At 42.9% G+C, this 19553-nt stretch overlaps 1 protein-coding gene across 5 annotated transcripts in view; it reads right to left on the bottom strand.

The window, feature by feature from the left end:
- Positions 1–4487: 4487 nt before the first annotated feature.
- MAPRE2 (microtubule associated protein RP/EB family member 2) overlaps positions 4488–19553 on the bottom strand; it is a 136155-nt gene continuing 121089 nt past the window's right edge. For 3 of the 5 annotated variants that reach the window (XM_023531682.1, XM_011361711.2, XM_011361718.2), the window contains 3 exons: positions 12858–12997; positions 8498–8656; positions 4488–6088 (listed from right to left, as the gene is read on the bottom strand). In XM_023531682.1, the coding sequence (XP_023387450.1) occupies positions 6014–6088; positions 8498–8656; positions 12858–12997 (374 nt within the window). In that variant the 3' untranslated portion in view covers positions 4488–6013. Of the gene's footprint in view, positions 6089–7579; positions 7754–8497; positions 8657–12857; positions 12998–19553 lie in introns of all 5 variants that reach the window. The other 2 variants (XM_023531670.1, XM_023531666.1) reach the window with 1 other exon arrangement.

A 19553-nucleotide genomic window follows, 5' to 3' on the forward strand; every position in this document is an offset into this window, starting at 1 on the left:
CAGAATATCATGAGGAATTATGCTAGATTATGTCAATTATTCTCATCTGGTAGGTTGTTAAGGAGTAAATGAGGGTATTTCATAATGTTATGTAACGAGTATATAGCTGTGATTGTCCAAGGTACCATTTTTAAGGTGTATGGAAAGTGGCTATTATGAATGTTTTCAAATCAAAGATGTTCGGGGCTTCTTTTAAGTATTCAGTGGTGAACACAACTCTGTGTTCTAACTAGGGATTAGTTATACTATAAATACAGTATTTGCTTAGGAAAAATGGTAGAGATACAACCATATCTGTCAGTTTCCAACATTATATATTCTCAGAAGAGGAAAAGTATTACATTCAAGCCCTTTTTGATCTACTATAGGTATGACAAACACGACCATTCACTCTGTGCCTATTAAATCTTTAAAAGGGATGTTTTCCATCCCTAAGTAAATGGTACCGAATTTTAAAAAAGGAGAATTAGATAAGCTATGACTAGTCAGCATCTTGTGATATTAAATTCAAAGAAAAAAATGAAAATGATCTGTGGTGAAATTCACACTTTCCTTCTCTGCTCTACACCCCTCCACCTCTTTTAAGCTCAGGTGACTGGACAGTGTTGGTGTCTATAGGACAGGAAGGTCCCTGAACCTATTTTTAGGACAGCTTAGCCTATAAGAGACTAACATTTAAAGTGATTTTCTGTGATCCTTCTCTGAAGAAACTTTCAAGCTGGTTTAAAAAAAAATTATAATTTAAAAAAATTAGAGAGAATGTCCTAGCAGTAAGCTGTGAATTTGGATCAAAGTTCTGGAGACATTTATGAGAACTTTTCATTACTTATGACTTCTAAGGGTTAGAAATTAAGATGTGAAAACAGCCAGATTTGACCAAAATATTTTTGTGAATAAGAGAAATATAACTTAAAACAATTTAGAAAAAGTTATACAGATAATCGTCAAGATCTAAAGAAATATCATAGTGTATTAAAATAGTGTAAAAAAATATGAGAGATGTTTGCTGCACAGAAGGAAATGTGTACTTAACTTTTTTATTCTTTGATAAAAGAACACATTTAGGTACTGGGCTAGCTCCTACTGAATATCATAAATTCAAAGGTATGTTATTTAATATGTTATAATCCTTTAAAAATAATTTATACCCAGTCTTGACAAAATAGTTATAAAATACCACAAGAAGCCTGTTTAAGAAATTGGCAGCTAAAAAGGCTCAACATTTTCTGTCAGTGGAAAGAGAAAAAGTCATTCAACAAGTTAGTTTTAGCTGAGCCTTCCCTGTTACAATCCTAAACCCAACACAGGAGGAGGCAAGGCTTTAGCAAGTACACCTTCTACATAAACCTTACGCACACCAGGCATGGGGTCCAGGTCAGAGCTTGGGAGAGGGGGTCTGCCCTGGGGCAGTCTTGTGATCCCATGTCCTGGTGTTATTGAGGATTCTCTAGGGCTCAATGGATTTTAAGCTTTGCCATCCATTAGGCAATAAAGTCAGAGCTTTTCCAATGAATGGAGAATGTCTGAGCTGCCAGTTCAGCAAAACAGGAGTTTTCAGACATCTTGGAAGATGCTCTGCTCTCACACTTGCACTGTTTGGCAATACCGTGTTAGTGCTGAGAAGCTGAGTCAGTGAATGTTTACCTAGTGATAGCGGCCGTAACGATCACAGTAGCTGTGTTCTAGCAGTTAAGAAAAAGAATAAGAAAGGTCAGAAATGAAGTCGTGTTTCAGTTTTAGAGAAGTGTCATTTTATAATCCAAATTTAGTGGAATTACATCCTCCTCCCATTCCCAAGTTATGGGCCTACGCATAATACCAGTAGGAACACATTAAGTTTTTAGAGATGATCTCAGATTTAATAAAATGAAGCAAACATGGTATTTTACCACTTTTGAACCATTAGCGATGTGTTTACTAGAGTCTGCCAATGAGCCTTTTAAGTGAAATGAATCGTATGTATTCTTGAGCACACACAAATTTCTAAGTGGAAGATCCAGTGTTCAAAACCCCAGGCTTGGTGAATTAAATGCAAACGTGTGCTTTGGGCATGAGATTTCACAGGCAGGTAATGGCTCACAGAATCTGTCACAAGCGCACCCTGTGGAGAGACGAGTGTAGGTGGAGAAGAGTGGTTGTCTTGTTATTTTCCCACTTCTCTTAAAAGAAGAGGGCCTAAGGCAAGTGAATGGAGAAAAGGTGCCAAAGGATAGTACAGAAACAACACTGGCCTCTAGGTGGAGCCTGAAAGCAGTTTAGGGAAGGCCGACATCCTTTGGGGTGAAAGGGGTATTGGCTGAATCTCTGTAACCTGCAGGCCCCTGGGGAGTCTTCAACAGACTGTTGTCACTGGTTCTACAGTCTCTATAGGTGGCCCACTGTGCCAGTTCTAAAGCATTTCTTTTTTTCACCTATTCTTCTGCCTTGAAAAAACTTTCAAGCTAGTAAAATATAATGTTCCATTGGTAAGAGATCTCATTTTATGCATGTAATCTATCAGACTGGAAAAGTGTCCTCGTAGTAAGCTGTGAACGTGGATCAGATTAAAATTCTGAATACATTTATGAGAACTTTTGTTTAAATTCTGTATTCCGTTCATGTCTGTAAATCCTTCCTAAATTATTTAAAGTCAATAAACCAGAGGAGAGAAACACACTTAATCGAAGAGCTTTTGCTAATCATAGGTCGTTTTGCCACAAAGCTTTACTTCAAAACATTTGTCTGCTTCTCCCACAGTTTCCTATTTGCCCAGTCCTGTCTCATGCAGATGGAGCAGGCTGGACCCGCGGGAGCTTGGCTTTGCTTTGCTTGCAAGTAGAATGTTTCCAAAGGGAATGGTTTATCTTAATTTTTGGTAAATTTTTTAAAAAAGGTATCACAGCTGCTACATTTGATATCAAACACTAATCTGTAAGTCCTATTAAAACATTTGCCATTAAAAAAAAACCCACCAAAACTGCCCCCCCCCCAGTGTAAATCAAAATATGGGTAGGTGTGTGAATCTGCATGAGTAGCCTACTCATCTATATTTGCTCACTCAAAAGGAAACCTTTAGCATAAAAATTTAAGAATCTATAGATCCAAGCCAATTTTAACATATACTTTTTTTTTATTAAATATGTAAAAAGATAACCGCAAGTCAAGTTATTCACATATTCAGAGACAAAAAGCTATTCTACCATGCGACAATAGGTGGGTAATGTAAAATGAATGTGATACATCTGGATAAGACCTTTTCATCTATTATGTCATTACTTATCTATATTTATAATTAACAATACATGTTTACATTCCTTTCAGTTTACATTTAATATATAACAAAAGCTTTATGGTGTACTATTTAGTAAAAGTAATTTGAATGCATATTAAACCTTAACGGAATAATGGAAATACTCACCAGGGAAGGGAGGAGTTCTTGGTTTCCTTCTGGAGTTTACTTCTCTCGGGTCAACAGGGTGTCTGTCTTTTCTTTTTCTGCTTTTCTGCTTAGAAGACAGGCTCTCTTTGCCCCCTGCTTCGATCACTTCCTATCTGACACGAGCAGTGGAAGTGCTACAACCAGCCACAGTGGGTGTGACGGGAGACTAAGAATGAAGTCCGGCTTCTGAGAGGGAGGAGCAGGGCATACACCAAGGGATAACTTCTTGGCCCAGCATGATGATGCGGGGAGGGCATTGGGGAAAGCGTGCTCCGGATGCCGAGATGAGGGGATGATGGCGCACAGCCGTCAGGGAGGAAGGAGCGGGCCTGGCAAATGAGAGGCGGTCTGCACAGAAGGGGTGCAGCCAAAGAGGACTGAGAAACTTAGCTGTTCAAGATTCCCCAAGGTATCAGTGCTGTCACATGTGATGCAGCAATGGAAGATGTTTCAGATGGGGACAGAAAGAGGAATTTATAGGTCTCTGAATAAATGGATTGCCCCAAGACTCTGGGAAGGAGAACGAAGTATGATGACTGGGGAAAGTTATCTTTGCAAGCTATCTGGCCAGTATGTTTATAGCTGAGAAGGTGGAGGATTTGGGAAGAAATGGAGTGGCTGAGTGGATGTCATTGGTAAGGCTTATGCAAATGGCACAGAAATCATGTGCAACCGGCAGTGGATATTACTGAGCTGTCCAGTGCAGGCAGGCAAAAAGCTGTGTAAGAACCGCTGAAGTATAATCTGTATGTATTTATTGTGCCTCTTTATAGAAACTTTTAAAAAGGTAACTCTGAGTGCAACAGCCTGGGGTGGGGGGGAACACCGTTAAGCAGGATGCTGCATATAGCACAACCACTACCTGTAACCAGGTGTGGGAGGATGTCACTGCTGAGAGCCAGGCTTTTCAGCCGGAGAGAAATGAGCTGCCACTGTAGTGCAGAGCAAGCAGGAGAGAGAAGAAAGGGAAACCAAACACCACGGAACATCTGTCCAATTCTGCACAGCATGTTGTAATAACCTCAAAAATACAAGCAATCTTTTTCACATATAACTCAATAAATACCACTTTGCTGCAAAAGATTTATTTTGAGAAGACTTCTTTTGCTGGAAAGCTTCAATGCTAGAATTTAGTATTTTACCAATAAAGAAATGTCAAAGCTTTATGATACATAATTCAGAAATTTATTTTAAGCTTTTCAGTTAAGAGGAAAAGTGGGGTGGGCACATTGTTTTGTTGCACCTGCTAAGTCCAATAACAAGCGAAGGTAAAGGTAGAGACCAAATGAAACGAATGATCCAGGAAGGAATACCATCTGTCAAAGAAAAACAAAATAGAGGCAAAGATTTGGAAAGAGACTAAGAAAATGTGCAAATATTAGTTAAAAAATAAGGAATGCTTTTAATCGTTTCCTCAATTTGTGAATTGCCACGGTATAGCAAAGGTCAATGACAAAGAGGGCTGCAGTATTAAAGAGGGGAAATTCCTTATTTCAGAAGGTACCGGGAGTCATAGATTATTGCGTGCTGTCATTCCAGTGTCAACACTAGACTTCAGAACCATGATTCTCCCTTGGAACTATTCTCCTCCTGAGCAGGCCTGCACCTCTAGCAAGCGTGCAGCATGCTGCAGAGCCCTGACGCTCAGGCTGCACACCCTGAAGTCATTCTTGCGTTGGAGTCCCCTAGTGTGGATGACAGGATTAGTGCTGAAACCCACATAAAGAGGCAGGAGGACCTGTACCTATGCAGACCCCCTCTGGACTGCAGATAACGGATGACAGCTTCTTGGGGAGAGTGGCTGCCCACCAAAGAGGACCCTGAGAGAGAAAACAGCATGAGAACCTGGGTGGGGGAGGGGGACAAGCGGTTAGAGGGCCAAGTTGAGATGGTGTTTTCCTTGAGTGAATGTCTTTAGAAACTAACAACACACTGTGTGGCTGTCTAACGTGCTGCTTGCTGTATGAACACTGCTGGGCCCTGCAGTCCTAGTTTTGATTCCATTTTTTTTTTTCCCTTTAGTGTTGAGAGTTGAGGGAGAAACTGACTGTTTTTCCCTATGAAACAAGTCACTGTCATTATGGCTTTCATATCAAGTATCTCTTTCCCTTTGTTCCAATTTATTATTTGACCAAATTTATGTTCAGAGGTTAGACTTGCAAACATCAAAGCACCACAAATGTGTGTGACATCTAGTGACACTGGGTTGAGAAATGCCAATATAAATACCATATATCAAATTACCATTGTTTCACACCAGGATCAAAAGAGGGTGTTGGTGGTGGTAGTGGGGTGGGGAGAGTTGTTCTGGAAAGAAATGAAAAGAGCAGAACCAATTTCACGCAGCCAAGTGGTGAAGTTGAAGGTATGGGACCCCATGATCTCTCAGGGAGGCCGCCAAATGACTGGCTGCTAACGTGTCTTGGCAAAGGAAATGGGAACTGAGCGCAGTGGCTGGCGTATGCGACAGTGCGTTGATGTTACCGGCAGACTGGGAACAACTGGTTTCTGTTGAGCTTGAGGCCACACGTGTTCCAATTTTCCAGAAGAAAAGTTCCCACGCAAAATGGAAGCGTCGAGAGCTGCCAAGACGGTTCAGTACTCTTCCTGCTGCTGCGGCTGCTGTTCGTGGACTTGCTCCTCCGCCTCCGGCTCTTCTGGGTGGCCCTCCTGTGGGGCGGGGGGAGAAGATTTAGCTGGAACAATTTACTGTGTCAGCGACCCTGCAGTGTCCCCATCCCCATCCCCACTGCTCAGCACAGCGTCTCCAGGCTGTGACGAATACCAGCTTAGAAACAACGCGCCATGCAAGTACCGCCCTATTGTCAGGAGCCAATGGACACACACGCGGATGCCTCTACTGCTTTGCTCCACCAAAGAACAGATCACCCTAGAGCAGTCATCGGGCTTTACCAAACTTTTCCTTTTGTTTTGGAAGGAAATCTTCACAGAACCTATTTCATTTTTTCCTACTGTGAAACAGTAAACCAAACACGATGACTGAAGAACATCATGAGTGAATCTGCTGTGACACAGCACAGAGCCCCAGGCCACTTCAGTGTGTCAGATGGTTACCCTGACACTAACAGCCCATGATGCGGATCTGCTTCCTGTTTCCTGTTCTGCTGTCATTCTTCTCACCGGGTAGCATGTCTGCCTGAAGCAGACCCCCTTGTTATAATCTATTACTCATCTGGTACAGGTTTCCATGCTGGAGGAGCAACTTGTTAGAGTGGTAAGGTATGGAGAGGATAATAACCAAGTGTTTGAGGAACGGACCTGCTAAACCTATTACTCAGTCTAAATGACTGATGATGCTTTAAAGTATTACTTCTGTTGGGGTGTCTGCATTCATTACCCAGACATTGAAAGAATGGCTCTCTGGGTCCAGACTGCAGCCAGCTGGGGGTATGTGTATGGGGTGGTGGTGATAAGAATGGCAGAAGAGAAGCTGAGTGCAGTGATCTAGGCAGACTCCCTTGAAATCACACTCAGGAGGCAAGAGCTCATGCCTAAGTCTGGTCCTGCCTGTCATTAGCCAGGAATTCAGTGGCCCGTGTCGACCTTTAATTTGGAGTTCACCTGATAGTATTCCTACACAAGAACTCTCTCTAGGATAAGCTCTAGCTCAAAGTTAGACTAAGGCTCTTCCTCTCATTGGAAGTGCAGGGCTGGGAATATTTAATCCTGCATGCTGCCTTTCTCCCAGTTAACGGGCACCATCACGGACAAATACCAGCACCGTTCGCTCAGGCTCACAGTGCTGCGTAGATCTCATCGGATTTAGCCTCAAACACGCTTGTGGAGAGAATAACCATAATTTATCCAGTGCTTGAAAGACTACAAAGCACTGTCTACATACTAAACGTTACGTCCATTCCACTTTGGGTGGCGCAGACACATTACAAACCATTTTTTGTGAGGCCATCACTGTCTCTAAGATCCGATCAGGAAGATTCTTAGGGCTTCAAAATCTATAGTTTCACCCAATGATAACCAAGAAAGAAGCTTAAAAACTAAGGAAAATGAAAAAGTAGTGGAGTGTCCCCAAACCCCAGACAGGTTCTTATATTTCAGGAAATTTTCATAGCCAGGATTTTAATCTTATACGGAATAAACATTTGCCTGGTATTCGGCTGGAATAAGACAAAGTAAACTTACTAGTGGCTTGTTACATCCTGTGGAAATACTAACATCCATACAACTCAACCACAGAGCCCTCAGAGCATCCGCAGGCTGACTGGACAAACAGTCACAAACACTTCTCCCAGCTTCAACCTGGCACGAGAAGCTCGAAGCCCCAGTCCGTCCTCTCTCGCCTTCCACAGCAGGGCCCTGAGGAAGGTAAAGCCCCATCAGGCTGCCATTCCTGCTGCCAGCTGCTGGGGCCTTTCCCTCCCTGCATGGGTAGGCTGGGAGTGACCTGCCTTGGTCTCTGCCATTTATCCATCCCAGCCCCTCCTTGCTTCTCTTGTTCCTCCACTGCTCCTCACATCTGCTTTCCATCACTGGATGGAGCCACACTCTGGGTCTCCTGCACATTCACTCATGAATAGCAACCCTGCTGGGCAGGTCCTCCCCACAGAGGAGGCTTTCTAGAAGTACTTTTTCAACAAAGGGTTGTCCTACAGTGATGGTCTGTACTGGCAAAGGGTAACCAAGACAACCAGCTATGAAATAAAAACAGTTGTGGGGCTTACGGGTATGAAGAAAGCATCTAGGTCAATTTCTCCTTTAACCATACTCTGATCTTTCACGAAGAGAAAAAATCCTTACATAGTTACTGTTCATTTGCTCAGACAGCTGAAAATCACTTGAGATTTGGCTGCATAAGCCTATTTTTCTCAACGTCCCCCTGCATTCCCCCACCCCACATCCACCCATCTCTTCCCAGATGAACTTATGGATGCATGTCCCACAGGCATGGGTCAGTGGACCAGATGACAGTGCTATCTATTCCTCAGGGAATCTTAAATGCTCTGGCTGAGTTGTAATTCTCACCGAGGTCCCAAGGCAGTATCCTAAGTCACGTGGAGGATGGCACTGTGACCACGAGTGTCCAGGGCCCGTCACACTTACGTGCTCGTCTGAAGCATAGAGGACTTCCATTAGTCGCTGCACGAGGTTGTCATTTTCCTGCCCGTGTTCTTGGCAGAGTAGCTCAATTTCTCTCAACTTCCCAAAGTAGAAATCCCTTTCCTTTTCCACACCTTCAAGGGCAAGTTTTAATGAATGTACCTGCAAGGGGGTGAGGGTAGAGAAGAAAAAGCCCCAAATACAGTGTAAGAAATAAGCGACGAACTCTGCCTGTGTAGAAAGACCCAAAACATGAAAAGCCAGACATACGAACATAACCGATGTGCAAGTCTGAGGGAGAAACAAGGGGGCTGCTGTTTGCAGCTTGAGCTTGGGCCAAAATGTCCAGCCTCAACAGCACACTGTCATTCCCCTCAGTTGGCTCGGTGTTTATTAGCCAGGGTGAGAGGGACTGTTCTGTTTGATACGGTTCTCTCCAGGCTCTAAGCTTTCCTCTCCCGCTAACTCGGGCCAGAGCACATCTTACTCCTCACTTGTCCATCCTCTGCAGGGAGGGGAGATGAGAGAACAGGAGGAGGGGGAAGAGAGAAAGGAGAGAGGCTGTCGCTGTGATCACTTTCGATGTATTCTGAGGACCCTTCTGGCTTCACATCACTTGCATTAACGGTCACCCTTAGTTCTGGACCCTTCATAAACATTCCTGGCTACACAAGGAAAACGGGATGAGACTAAGAACCTGGCTGAATCTGTCTTAATTTCTCTAGGTCTGGCTTTGCGGAAGATTTTCACTGGAAAGGTGGGAAGAGAAGGGAGCTCCATCCCCTAACAACACAGCCCTTATTCCCTTTCTTCTTCCCCTTGATGCTGGTTCAAGGACCTTCCAGGGTTGTGCAGCCTCTCACAGTGGCTACAGAGATAGTGCCAGTGAAGGGAAGGAGGCAACGGTGAGGCAGAGCCCCAGAGAGCTGTCACCCAGGCTGCAGAAACAATGAAGGGCGCGTAAACAGACCAGGGCTCAAACCTCAGGCAGCTGAAACTATCACCCATTCCTGCTCTCTGAGAGCCCTTCGACTTTTTTTTTTTATCCTTTATGCATTTTATATTTATGCAGACAATATTCTTTAGAAGGTAAATTAAATCGTTCATGGTTTTCTTCAGGTGAAATCTTTCTGTATGTTGAAATCGCTCTTAACAGAATGTCCAAGCATTACTTTTGGAATGGAAATTTTTCTTCTTTCTCTAATAACTCTGGGCTTTTGTACACACTATTTGTCTGTGTGAAATCAGTGATTCATTCAAATGCACTGAGCACACACAGTGTCCAGCCCTTCCTGCACACCTCGCAAACTCGAATCCATCCTGTAAGACCCAGGGATGCTGTTTCCTCAGAGTTCACCTCGCTGATGACTCATGTAGCTGCTCACCAAGCAGTAGAACATTCGTTTGCTAACATTTAACTCTTATTTCTGATAATATAATTGCTTGGACATTGGTAAAAATTGAAGGTAACCAGCAGCCTGAATTCCAGGAAAAAGAAAACGCCCTTTATTCTAGAAAGCCTTCATTGCTTTAACACAGATCAACGCCCTCCCCGGGCTTGGCCACAGAAGCCATCCGAAGCCTGAACTGGTGCCAGCAGATGGATCTGTGGCAGTTTTGGTGTCTGCCAGCTCCCCCTGCACAGGCAAGGAAGGTCTCTGGACACAGTTGACTCACAAAAACTAGATTTGTCTGCCTCTAAAGAGTGCTTTGGTCTGCATGATGAGCAAAGAGCTGAACCTTTGTAGAAATACCCAGCCCAAGTCAGCCTTTGGTGGTATTCCAGATGCATTAAGTAATAGATGCACAGCTACAAACATTTCCTAGTAAAAACCAACAGGAGCTAAATTATATGATGAAAGATCAGTTGGCAACTGAAATTCCATCTTCGCAGTCCCACACATAAAGCCCAATGCCTCCCTGCCCCCTCACAAGTCACAGCGGAAGTCTATGCAGTGGAGGGGATGCTGGGGAAGGGACAAGTTCTCTTCCCAATTCTCCCCTCTCAGTGTCCCCACTGTGGGTCCTTCCAGCCTCACAGTCCGAGCCACAGTGTCTGCCTGGGCTAACCAATGCCCGTTCTCTGCACCCCACCTGCCACGTCCCCCCTCCCCCTGCCCCCCGCCGTCCCTGAGCACAGCAGTGACTCTACCCCACTGCCTGTTTGCTAACCTGCTTTCTAGAAACTGTCCCTAATTATTTTAGTGATGTCTTTTGATTCATTTCTATCACTGGAATCATCTAGCACAGTGGTACTTCCATAGTACGTCATGGGAGACTGCCTGAAAAAAGGCACGAGGCCAAGTAAATGAGATTCTTAAAGTTTATGGCACTTGTCACTTTCTCTATTGCTATTGTAAGTCACTCTTCAGCCCAGGCATTTTCACTCAGCCATTCCTTGTATTAGTGTCTTCAGATCTAACACAGTGATGCCTGTGTGGCTCCCTGCCAGCTTCAGGGGACACCCTGAAGGTGACACCCTGCAGGCTTCAAAAACAGAAAATGGAGGGAGCAGTAACAGAGAACCATGGAAATGGATCTGGAGTAAGAGCTCACTAGCTAGTTGAATGGTGGCTCGCAATTTAGGGTGTGTATGACCTTCCCTCTGACCCACGGGAGGTGGGGGGCAGGCGCACTGCTCCAAGTGAATGCCTCAGGGGGCAGGCAGGGAAGCGAAGCCTTTTGGAAGTAATGAGGGAATTATAACAAGGAGGCAGAAGACCACTAGAATGTTCCTCACTTCTCTCTCACTCCTCTCCAGAGTGGCATCTGGATGGTAGGACAAGGTCTGAGTCCCTTGGGGACATGGGGTTCTTTGTGTGACTGCAGAGCTAATGGAAGCACAGCCCACTTCAAGGAAAAGTGGGGCCGGCTGGTTAAGGCTGTAAGGGAGAGAGGGGCAGGAAGCACCTCGGGGTTCCCATGTGGTCATACTTTGGGCTGGAGGGTTGGGAACCTGGGTGTGGTAGAGGAGGATGACAGGGAAGAGCCAAACCATGAAGAAACATGAGATAATGAAGGTAGCAGAATCGGAATACCTAAAGAGAAAAGAGTTATAAATCTAAAGTATCACGGACCCATGCCCGATGCTTTTTATGTTTACCCCATTTGCTTGCAGCCTGCCGAATGTGGCTCAAGGCTTGTTAAGGCTGTCCTAACTGCCTTTCATCTGAGAACTCATTACTAGAAATGCTGTATGGGCTTAAACTGAGACTCAGCAGGTAATAAGAACATTCCACAGTTTCTAAATCAAAGTCCCACCCACTGGATGACTTAATGTTTCACCTTTTTCATTAAAGTGATCAGAATTATAAAGAAACACCCTCGCTAAACAACTGCCTGCTTTTAAACTAGGTTCTTGACTGCAAATATACAATTATTTCAAAAACGGTTTCCACACTCTTGCTGGCTCATCAAGATCAGATTAATCACGGGGAATGGCCCAGCCAGTACAGCTGGGAACAGCCTGAGGACCTCAAAGGCTCCTTTCCCAGTGGTGGGAGAAGCCAGGATAAAAGACCCTCCCCTCCTAACTCAGGGCCAGGGTAGGTGGCTTTTGCAAGGAGCCCTTCCCTACCAACTGGTTTATTACTTTGAAAACTATGTATATATAATCTTTGGCAAAATGAGCTATTGTTAGCTAGAAAGCGTACCTAAGCTTTTATATAGAAAATCTCAAAGGCAATAGGTTTACTGTAATCATGAAGAATATTAGATAAAAAGGAAAGTTCTACTTAAAATACAACTGTGGACTTTCTGATCACCCCAAAATTGGGTTCAGTGTTTCTGTGGTAACAAACTTTGGCTGTTGTGGGAAGTGTCAGGGTTTTTGGTTTAGCTTGTGTAACTGTCTAACCTGCACGATCGCTGTACGTTCTACGAGGGGAGGGAAGGTCTCTCTCTTGCTACCATTATATATTATTAGCATCAAGCACAGTGTCTGTCACATAGAACAGGCTTAGCAAATAGTTGCTGAAGGGAAGAAAGGAGGAAGGGGGACCAACCCTAAAGCCTTTAACTCCATCTAGATGGGCAAGAAGTGGAGGTAGGCTGTGGTCTAGCCTGGAGCTCATGACCAGCACTGAGCTACAGGGAGGGGGAGGTTGGCCTGCAAGCTTGCATTTACCTGGGGCTGAGTCATCTGTCCTTCTGTCTCAATGTACAGCTTTGAGGTTTGTGACTAACGTCTTTTATTCATAATGGGCCACTGATTTTATCTGCCCGAACGATTCCTTTTATTCTTACTTGCAATCACTGATTGTGCCTCACCTTGCCCTCCTTATCCCAGGCCTAGAGTGTTTTGCTTCCTCTCCCCTTACACCTGTCACTGCGCCCAGAGACAGGGCCAGGGATGATGAGTTACCTGTTCATTAAGCTGTATGACCTGTGTTTCCAAATCTTTATCAGATTTGGATGCTGAGCTGCTGGATGAAGCCCTTTTGGCTGATGAGGGACGAGAAGGTGTGGATCCTGGTTTAGATGCTGGACTTGATTTAGCTGCACCTGAAAGTAACCAGAATAAATTATAAATATTGGCAACATTAAAAATGCTTTTTAGAAACAGCAAATGTATGATATAAAAAAGTTTATTAAAATGTATAAGAGATACTGCCAGTGATCCCCTCCCATAGCAGAAGTGCACAAATACACATAGAAAGAGCACACACGATAAAATGACAGTGTCATTTTAGGCAATTAATTTAAATTCCTATTTTTTTCCCCTCAAGTAACATGAGATTAATGTAGTTGTCCTTTCTCCTTCCAGAGAGATAAGAGTTACAGAAGAGGGTTTTAAGTTTTTTTTTTTTTTTAAAGGGGAAAGGTTCTTAAACTCAAAGCATCCCTACAAGCTGCCTTTCTAAGAAGAAAAAGACCTTATCAGAGATTAAAATTTTAGAAGAAATATCAATATCAATAAAATTTTAGAATATCAATAATATATCAAAATATATTAAAATTTTCTCTTTTAATATATTTTCTGGCTTTAGCTACTGAAAGAGCCTGGGCACAGTGACATCTCCATCGCAGTAAACATTCCTGGTGCCCAAGTGCTGGTTTTAAAATTTTATTCTGCAATAAAAGGGCTACTGGAGAAACGGCCGATTCCAGGAGCGGGCGCAGGGACAGTGCAAGGCGGGCTGCAACACCTTGTGTCAAAAGGAAGGCTGTGCTCAAGGGTTAGTGTCAAAGGCTCCAAGGGCCGCCAGCTCGATGGGGCGCCCAACTAGACACACTTGGGAGAGAGTGCACACCAAAAAGAATACAGGCAGCAGCGCACTGTAATGCATCGATTAAATAAAAGCCTAGTCCATACTATTGGGGGTGGGGCGGAAGGGAGGAATATAAAGATCTTTATAGAACACTGACAGTAGAAGAAATGTTAGAACTAGAAAAATCATACCTTTGCAACACTCAGAACTAGTTCAGGAAAGGTTCACTGATAGACTAAAATATTAAATGAGAGGTTTTTGGGAAACAAGAAATTCACATGTCTCAAGGTATTACCCTATAATTACTTACTATACAGGGAAAAGATAAACCTTTACATAACGGGGAGATCCGGGGATCAGCACCTTAACCAAATGATTCAAAAGCATCACTAATAAGGATATAAATTAAAAAAAAAAAACCCAGTGATTTCAGGTAAGACCTCACCTACATGGAGCTTGGCTCGTGATAGGCTCTCTCACTATCTAGAACATAGCACAGATATAGGAAATGGCCTCAGCAGCCAAAACAGAAGGTACAAGGTATATGCAATGAAGTTTATACACTTCACGGATTAAGATTGTTACTGGGGCCCACCCATGCTCTTTTACTCTGAATGTGGTTCTGATTAGGTGGCAGCTCAGTCCGGTGTAGGTCCTCCTCCTGTGTGCTCCTACTGGCCCCATTCTTCACCAGAATGTCCCATACTCTGCTCCTCTACAAGGCTCTTGGAGAGCAAGGAGAATGTTACATTCCGCTTTGCAACACCAGTGCTTAGCACAATGCTTGGCTGAACATATATATGTTAAAGGAAAAAATGTTTAAATAAATACATGAACAAGCAAAGAAAACCTGAATGAACAATTCATTCAATTTTACATTTATTTCTAACTTTACAGTTTATCGGTACCGACAGATTAAAAAGAAGAGGCAAGGGGTTATGAAGGCTAAGTGTGCTGACAGCAGTTACAAGTTTCAAACACTCTCCTAATTATAAAGTAGCAAACAGGAGGACTATAAAACTTAGACTTATATGTTTTAGGTGCCTGAAGTCATTAGTTTTAGATGCAAAGTCATATATATCCTTAAGAGGCACTGACAGCGTCATACTCTTAAAATATTTTAAAATGAAATTGATATTCAAAGGGTAACTCTTCAGTGACCCAGAAATCTCATCTCTGCAGAACTTTCCAAAGATTCTAGAGAGCTGACAGTCTGCTTTATTTGTGAACCTTCATCTCTGTAGAAGCCCATACGAAACACTCCCGGAACACTATGTCCATGTCCCATTGACCAGGTTCTCTAATTAAAGGCCAAGCCAACAGGGAGAACAGCAGGAGAGGCAGGGTGAGGATATGCTGACCTGGCAAAGAGCCTTCTCCAAGGGCAGTCACCAGCCAGCCTGGCTGGGGAAGCAGCCTTTGAAAAATTAAGTTACTTCAGACCTTTTTATAAGCGATACATCATACTTCAATTTAAAGAAAGTCTAACAGAAAGCAGATCAAAGACTGTCTGTGGTCAACCATGAGCCAGGTAGTGATCCCTGCTCTCTGGGAGCTGACGATCTCGTGGGAGTGACAGTCATCTATCTAAGAATCCCCAGGCATGGCCACATCCAGCATTCACAGTGTTCTAGACTACATGACCACAGAGTATGATTTGGGCTGTATTCCCTCTACCTAAAATACTCCTCCTCCTCTGGGTGACTAAGTCTACCATCCTCCAGGTCTTAGCTTGGATGTTAACTGCTCCGAGAAGCCACAGCATAGCACCCAACAGCTGTAATGGTACACAGTACTCGCCCCTTTATCCGATCCACGGTTTTGCTCGTTGCAGTTTCAACCTGTGGTCAACCGCTGACTGAGATATTACATGGAAAATTCAAGAAATGAACAATTCATAAGTTTGAAACTGCATAAGGACTGAGTAGCATGATGAAATCTTGTGCCATCCTGCTCTGTCCCACTGGGATTTCTACCATTCCTTTGTCCAGCATATTCACACTGTACATGCTGCCAGCTCGTTAGTCACTAAGTAGCCACCTTGGTTATCTGATCACTATCAAAGTATCACAGTGTTTGTGTTCAAGTAGCCCTTATTTTACTTAATAATGCCACATTCACATAACTTTATTACAGTATACTGTTATCACTGTCCTATTTTATTATTGTTGTTAATCTCTTACTGTGCCTGATTTAAAAATTAAACTATCTTAGGTCTGTATGTATAGGGAAAAAAACATAATATATATAAGATTCGGTATATCCACGGTTTCAGGCATCTGCTAGGGGTCTTGGAAGTATCCCCTGTGGATTTAAGGGACTGCTGTAGTTATTTAATGCCTACTTCTCCTGTTAGACAAACTCCACAAGGTAGCAGTGCATCTGTTTTGTTTACCACTTTATGTTCCCACACCAATCACAGTGGGTAAATTCAGTCAGTAAACGGTTAACTGAGTAGGGAGGAGGAAGGTAGTTTGCGCCCGGGCTGTCCAAGTCTCTGCCAGGTTCACTGGTCTCCTCTGAAGGAGACAGCCCTGCAGAAGGGACTTCCCTGGGGAACATGTGACCCACCCCCCACCCCCACTCCAGGCAGTCCTCCTAAAGCAGGTCAGCAACTACGATGCGGCTGGGTATAATAACTGAGGAGGTTCATCAAACACACTCAATGTTCTTATACGTTCTGCGTTATCCAGTCTCATGTAAATTGTAAAAGAAAAACATGAAAGGAATAGAAGCTGACTGCTTGTAAAACAGGGCTACCACTAATTATATTTTCAGGACATCAACAAACGCAACTGGAAAAAAACCTGAAATGTTCGGTACGAAGTAAAAGTAGAAAAGGTCGCGGCAAGCCAAAGCCCCGTGCAAGGCCAAGTTATCAGGGAAAGGAAACTATAAATAAGCGGAGGAAGCTGCCTGGGAGGGAAACAGAGCATGGGAGACACGCTCTATGTGGCTCATGGCAGAGGCCAGAACTGCTGCAGTTACTGACAGCAGTTACTGCTGTCCCGTTTCCAGCTGCGCATAGCTTCACAGGAAAACCTGATTTTTCTTGAGAAAACACATCCCTTGTTACTTAGATATACTTGTGGGGGGTCTGTCTCCCCAAACTGTGGTTCAGTCTCAGCCTTAAAGTGGCATGTGTGTTTCACGGATAATGTGAAGGTCAGTTGGGGCTCAGAGCCCCAGGCCTTTCACCTTGGCACGCATGCCGGGAGTGTGTGGGTTAATCTGAGGTGAGAAAGATGAAGGCAATGAAATCAGGCTGGGCATCCTCTGGGGATGGTAGAGAGGCGGTTTGGTCCACACCGTAACCAGTACTTGCTACAGGAGGGAGGACAGAACAGCTTCTGTCTCGCCCTTGGCAGCCCCCTAACTGGGAGTGCAGTGCAGGCTGGAGAAAGGAAAGAATGGAAAACAAATCTGGGAATTTTAATAATAGATCCATTAAGTAACTAGTATTTGAAATTTAAATACTAGGGGTTTTGAAAGTTTGATTAAGTTGTTTTGAAAGGAACATAATGGAAATAGATATCTGATGAATGATGATATGAGAGATTAGCACTAGTTAACTGTACTCTTATACCTTCTAATGAATAAATGCAAAGAGTACAACAGGAAAAGCAGGAAGTAGTTCTTAGTGTCTTTAGAAGTTTAGAGTTTTGAAAAAACATGCAATTAAGGGTTAAACTAAAACGCTTATTTTCAAATGAATGCAAAGTGAGCTCTTCAAATCATCACAAAAGCTGTAATTTGATATGGAAGTAATTTACCTCTCATAGCTATCACCTGATTAACAGACAACAACGAATACCAAATACTAAAATTTATAAAAATGAAAATGAAATCATTTGTTCATTATGTTTAATGATTTCGTGGTTTACTTTTTAGAATAAATAATAGTAGACAATATCCTACAGTATATTACCTTCATTAGACAGTTAAGAACTATATATTTTTTGCTTTAAAAAGTCTTACTGTCTCCTTCAAAAAACCATTCTCTAAAGTGTACCCAGCTTTTGGGGGTGCCTAATATTCTTTTCCCACTTGCCTGGGTTGCTATAATAAGGATGTTATCAGAAAGCTATACAGTTAGCAATGTCAGTAAATTTAACATTGATATGATACTTTATGTAAGCTACCATTTGTATTCCAATTTTGTGAACTGACTCAATAATGTCCTTGACAGCATGCAATCCTGGTGTTGGACAGTGGGGTCTTCAACAGCTGCCTTCCTGCTTCCTAGAATGCCCCCAAGTCCACTGGTGATCGCACTCTGCCTTCCCATGACTCCTGGCTCATTGATACTTATGTGAAAAACATTTACATAATGGCTTTCAAAGAGTATCTACTCTGGTTATAATACAAATACAGATTTTTTTTTTCTTGCAGCTATCAAACATTTCAATTTTTTTCAAGCTGCATTTGATGATGTCCTGAAAACATAATTAGCGGTAGCACTGTTTTACGAGAATCATTTTCCCTCAAGCTTTTCTCTCCCTCCCTAATTTTGCCTTTCAAAATAGAAAGGAGTTACAGAAGCAGAGGAAAATAGACATAAATTCTGTACAAGTCCCTATAATTCCCTGACTTTACCCACTAGATATGGACATAATTTATAATGCTAGTCTTTGAGCAGTTGGTTCTTAATGCCTTAAAGATTTGGGGTATAAATATGATTCTAAGACATTTTAACCATACTTGTAAAAAACAAAGAGTGGCTTGATTCATTGCCTTAGTGAAGCCAGAGCATCACTGTATCTAATGTCAATAATTAGTAGCTTGTGTAAAGTCTATGGAAAATGCTACATTTTGGGCATATGAGGCCCAATGAATTCAGAATGATGTAGCAAATAAAAGCACTGTACTTGGCTTATCCTTCATGGCCAGGGCTCTGATGGAATTTAGAAATTCTTCTCACATAATCTGCCATATTCTGTGTGCCAAAATCATAAACAGAAGAGCTAAAAATATGACGTTAATGCTGTTGACAAGAACCACAGAGACATTAAAAACATGTGCATGCACACACGCACATGCGCGCACGCACACACATACACACGTTCAGGAAGCAACCACTCTTCTGATCATCCCCTGCTTTGAAAGAATATTCCCTTCACCCTTGGGCCTCACTCAGTTAAAAACCCTGCTGAGGTGGGGCGTGGGCAAAATGGGTGAAAGGTAGTCAAAGGTACAAACTTCCAGTTATAAAATGAATGTCCTGGGATGTATTGTACAGCATGGTGACTACAGTTAATGTTACTGTATTGTATATTTGAAAGTTGCAAAGAGAGATCTTAAAAGTTCTCATCACAAGAAAAAACTGTTTAACTATGTGTGGTTAGATCCACACCAGACACGTGGCAGGGGGTGTCACCCTGGCTCAGAAGGCTCATTCCTCCCAGAGCTATACACCTAAAATATGTTTGTATGTCAATTATAGCTCAATAAAAACAAATCAAAATCCCACAGAACAACTGAAATGTGGCAGAAGATACATCTCATCTACTTTGATTAGTTGTTTGTGGATGGATCTGACATTACTTCCTTGTCCCCTTTACGCTGGCAAATAGATTTTTTTAACTGAGATAATGAGCTCTGTTAAATAAGTAAGGCCAGTGCTGGGGGAAAGAGAAGGGGGCTGGACTGATGAGAAGAGAGAATTCCCGCCGAAAGAGGGTCTTCTAAGTGACTACACTGACACGAGAGCTATCACACTGCAATATGACATCTCCCACACAATTCTTATTACTGCAAGTTCAAGATCCAATCCTTTCCATCAAAAGTGCCTCCATTCTTTTACTGTGTATACTCTATAATCTGCTCTGAGGGCAAAAAAAAAAAAAAAA

This window comes from Pteropus vampyrus, unplaced genomic scaffold, assembly GCF_000151845.1.
Source record: "Pteropus vampyrus isolate Shadow unplaced genomic scaffold, Pvam_2.0 Scaffold3, whole genome shotgun sequence".
NCBI lineage: Eukaryota > Metazoa > Chordata > Mammalia > Chiroptera > Pteropodidae > Pteropus > Pteropus vampyrus.